At 51.8% G+C, this 2,623-nt stretch overlaps 1 protein-coding gene across 1 annotated transcript; it reads right to left on the reverse strand.

Annotated features, from left to right (window-relative positions):
- Window positions 1-9: 9 nt before the first annotated feature.
- On the reverse strand, window positions 10-1,919 carry LOC108298367 (golgin subfamily A member 6B-like; the record flags this gene model as incomplete). The annotated part of the gene is made up of 4 exons (XM_037735758.1): window positions 10-425; window positions 607-714; window positions 822-908; window positions 1,842-1,919. Coding segments are annotated over 4 exons (381 nt in total), but the record flags the coding sequence as incomplete, so codon positions are not given.
- Between the last annotated feature and the right edge of the window lie 704 nt (window positions 1,920-2,623).

Here is a 2,623-nt window from a genome sequence, read left to right on the forward strand (position 1 = left end):
AACAAAACAAAAACACTCTTCTGGGTGCACAGCTCCTCTCAGGCTCCCCAAACCTGGCCTCACTGCTAATGATTCCTCACACCCAAATTGTAGCCAGTCTTCCAAGCCACTTTCAGATAGATAGCACTGTGGGTGGCTGACAACGGGAACCCCTCCCTCTTTGCTGATGGGGACACTGAGGCTCATGGAGATTACAAGACTTGCCATCTCCTGGCACAGGCCTCTTTCCCTCTGCCTCAAAGCCCTTCCAGCCACCCACCTCCCTGGGGCACTCTAAGCCACCCCCACAGCCCTCTGATGCCAGTCCTGCTCCCGGGTCATGCCAGCCCCATCTTACCCAGATGGTTTTGTAGGTGGGCAAGGCTCCCCTTCAGCTCCTCGATTTTAATTGCATCCTGCCTTTTCTCCATTTTGAATATTTCAATCTGCCCAAAGCACAGGGGGAAAGGGCCCTGGAGACAGGGGCTGGTGGCTGGACAGACTACCATCTCCCTCTCCGCCCCCAGCTGCACAAAGCCCAGTTCCATAACCACCCCTGGGTGGACTATTCTTTTTACAGATGCCAGTGAGCCATCTAAGGCGGGGGGCTGAAGGGTCAGCTCTCACTTCTCCTGCCATTTTCAGCATTTGCTGCTGCCACTGCGCCTTCTCTGTTTTGAGTTGTTGAGCGTATGCGTCTGTTTCTAGCTGAGCTTTCTTAAGACACTCCGTCACCTGCAAGAATGGACCCAGGAGTTAGGAAGGGCTGTCACTGGTCCTCACCTGTTCCTGGCCACCTGGGGTCACCTTCCTTCCACATCCCTGCCTCCGCAAAGTCTCACCTCTGCCACCTGTGATTTTAGAAGTTCCCGCTCCTGTAGAAACTGCTGTAACTGCTGCCCAAGGACTGCTTCACAGCAGCTCGAGGACTGGAGGGTGAAGAGGGAGAAGCTTCAATCTGGAGAGCCTGGGCCATTCCACACAGTGCCCCTTAAAAGGGCTAGGGCTGGGCTTAATACACAACTTGGTCATTAAAATCAAGGCACATGGTATGGATTTTAACAGAACTCAGTAAAGTTGGAAGGGACAGGCAAAGAGATCAAATTATAGCTGGCTAACCGAGGCCCAGAGAGATCAGATCATATTCTATTGTTATTCCTGTTATTACTACTGCTGTTGAACCTTTACTGAGTGCGTCACCAGGTAGCATGCTAACAATCCCATTAACCTCACAGCCACCATGTGAGGCAGTTACTACCAGTACCTCTATTGTGTAGACGGAAAACATGGAGAATTAGAGGCTAGGTGGTTGCCTAAGATCACTTAGACAGAGCTGGGATTTGAACACCTAGGCCCATCTGATCCTCTAAGTCCATTTTTTTTCCTGCTGGGGGTGGGGGCACAGACAGAAAGGGGGAAATGAATCTTTTGTTCACTTTTTGAAAGGATGATACATTCGCATAGTCCAAAACTCAGAAGGTACAGAAGGGAAGTATCTCCCAGCCACCTGTGCTCTCTCCTGAGTTTTTTACAAATCCTTGCAGACATGTTTTATGTATATTATCATAGTATGTACACACACACACACACACACACACACACACACACGTTTCCTCTCTCTACACAAATGGTAACATGCTAAAGCTACTCTTCTGTACCTTCACAGTCCAAGTACCCAGTCCCCCACCTAGGACTTGGCCAAGGCCACAGCCAGGTAAGGGCAGGGCGGGCATTTGGCCTCTGAGCTCTGCGTCCAGTGCTGGCTCCCCATAGTGCCCTTCAACTCACCCACAGCAGCACCAAGGGGAAACTGGAGCCCAGGATTGGCAGCGTGGAATCAGGGGACCCCACCAGACTCTTACCAATAAGTCCATGGTGTTATTCAGTTTACTGGTTGTGACGGAGCTCGAGTCCAGGGCTATTGGTAGTTGGTGTGCGCTCTGAGGCGCATGCAGGGAGGAGGAGTTGGAGGAGGATCAGGGGAGAGGTAGAGAGAACAATCATTAGGGTTGGGGTGTGTGGGAGCTGTCTCGGCTGGCAGAGGGGCACCCACATGCCACTGTGGGAGGAGGGTGGAGGGCTGGCCTGCATGGTCACTGTACCTCAGCTCAGGGCCTCTTACCTCTGGATCTTTCACGGTGGCACATGGTGCAGGGCCCTCCTTGGGACCACCTGCTGCTGACTACAAGAGATGAGAGTGCACATGGAGATGTTCTGTCCCCCTCAGTGTCCAAGCCTCTGACTTCCTTTCCTCTCCATTAGCTGGCAGCACTTCCTGTTCTGCCTCTCGGACCCTTTGTCCCATGACTTCTCTGTGCCAGCTCCTCTCATGGTTCTTATCTCCCACCATCCCACCCTGGGGCCCTTTCAGTGACTCTTAAAGGGACAGCCTGACAGCAAATGGCTGTTCTCACTGGGCTGGCTTCCCCTTGAGACTGGGGATGAGGAAAACCAAACAGCAAGGACACTTTCCTGGGTGTCCTGGGTGTTTACAGCGGGCCATGTACTAGGGATTAACAAAAAAACAACAGCAATAACGAATCTCATTTCACCCTCACAAATGAAAGTCAGACAATATCGCCTCTATTTCACAGATGTGAAAGGAGAGGCCCAAAAAGCTCCAGCAACTTGCCCTAAATCATAT

This window comes from Cebus imitator, unplaced genomic scaffold, assembly GCF_001604975.1.
Source record: "Cebus imitator isolate Cc_AM_T3 unplaced genomic scaffold, Cebus_imitator-1.0 Scaffold944, whole genome shotgun sequence".
NCBI classification, from domain to species: domain Eukaryota; kingdom Metazoa; phylum Chordata; class Mammalia; order Primates; family Cebidae; genus Cebus; species Cebus imitator.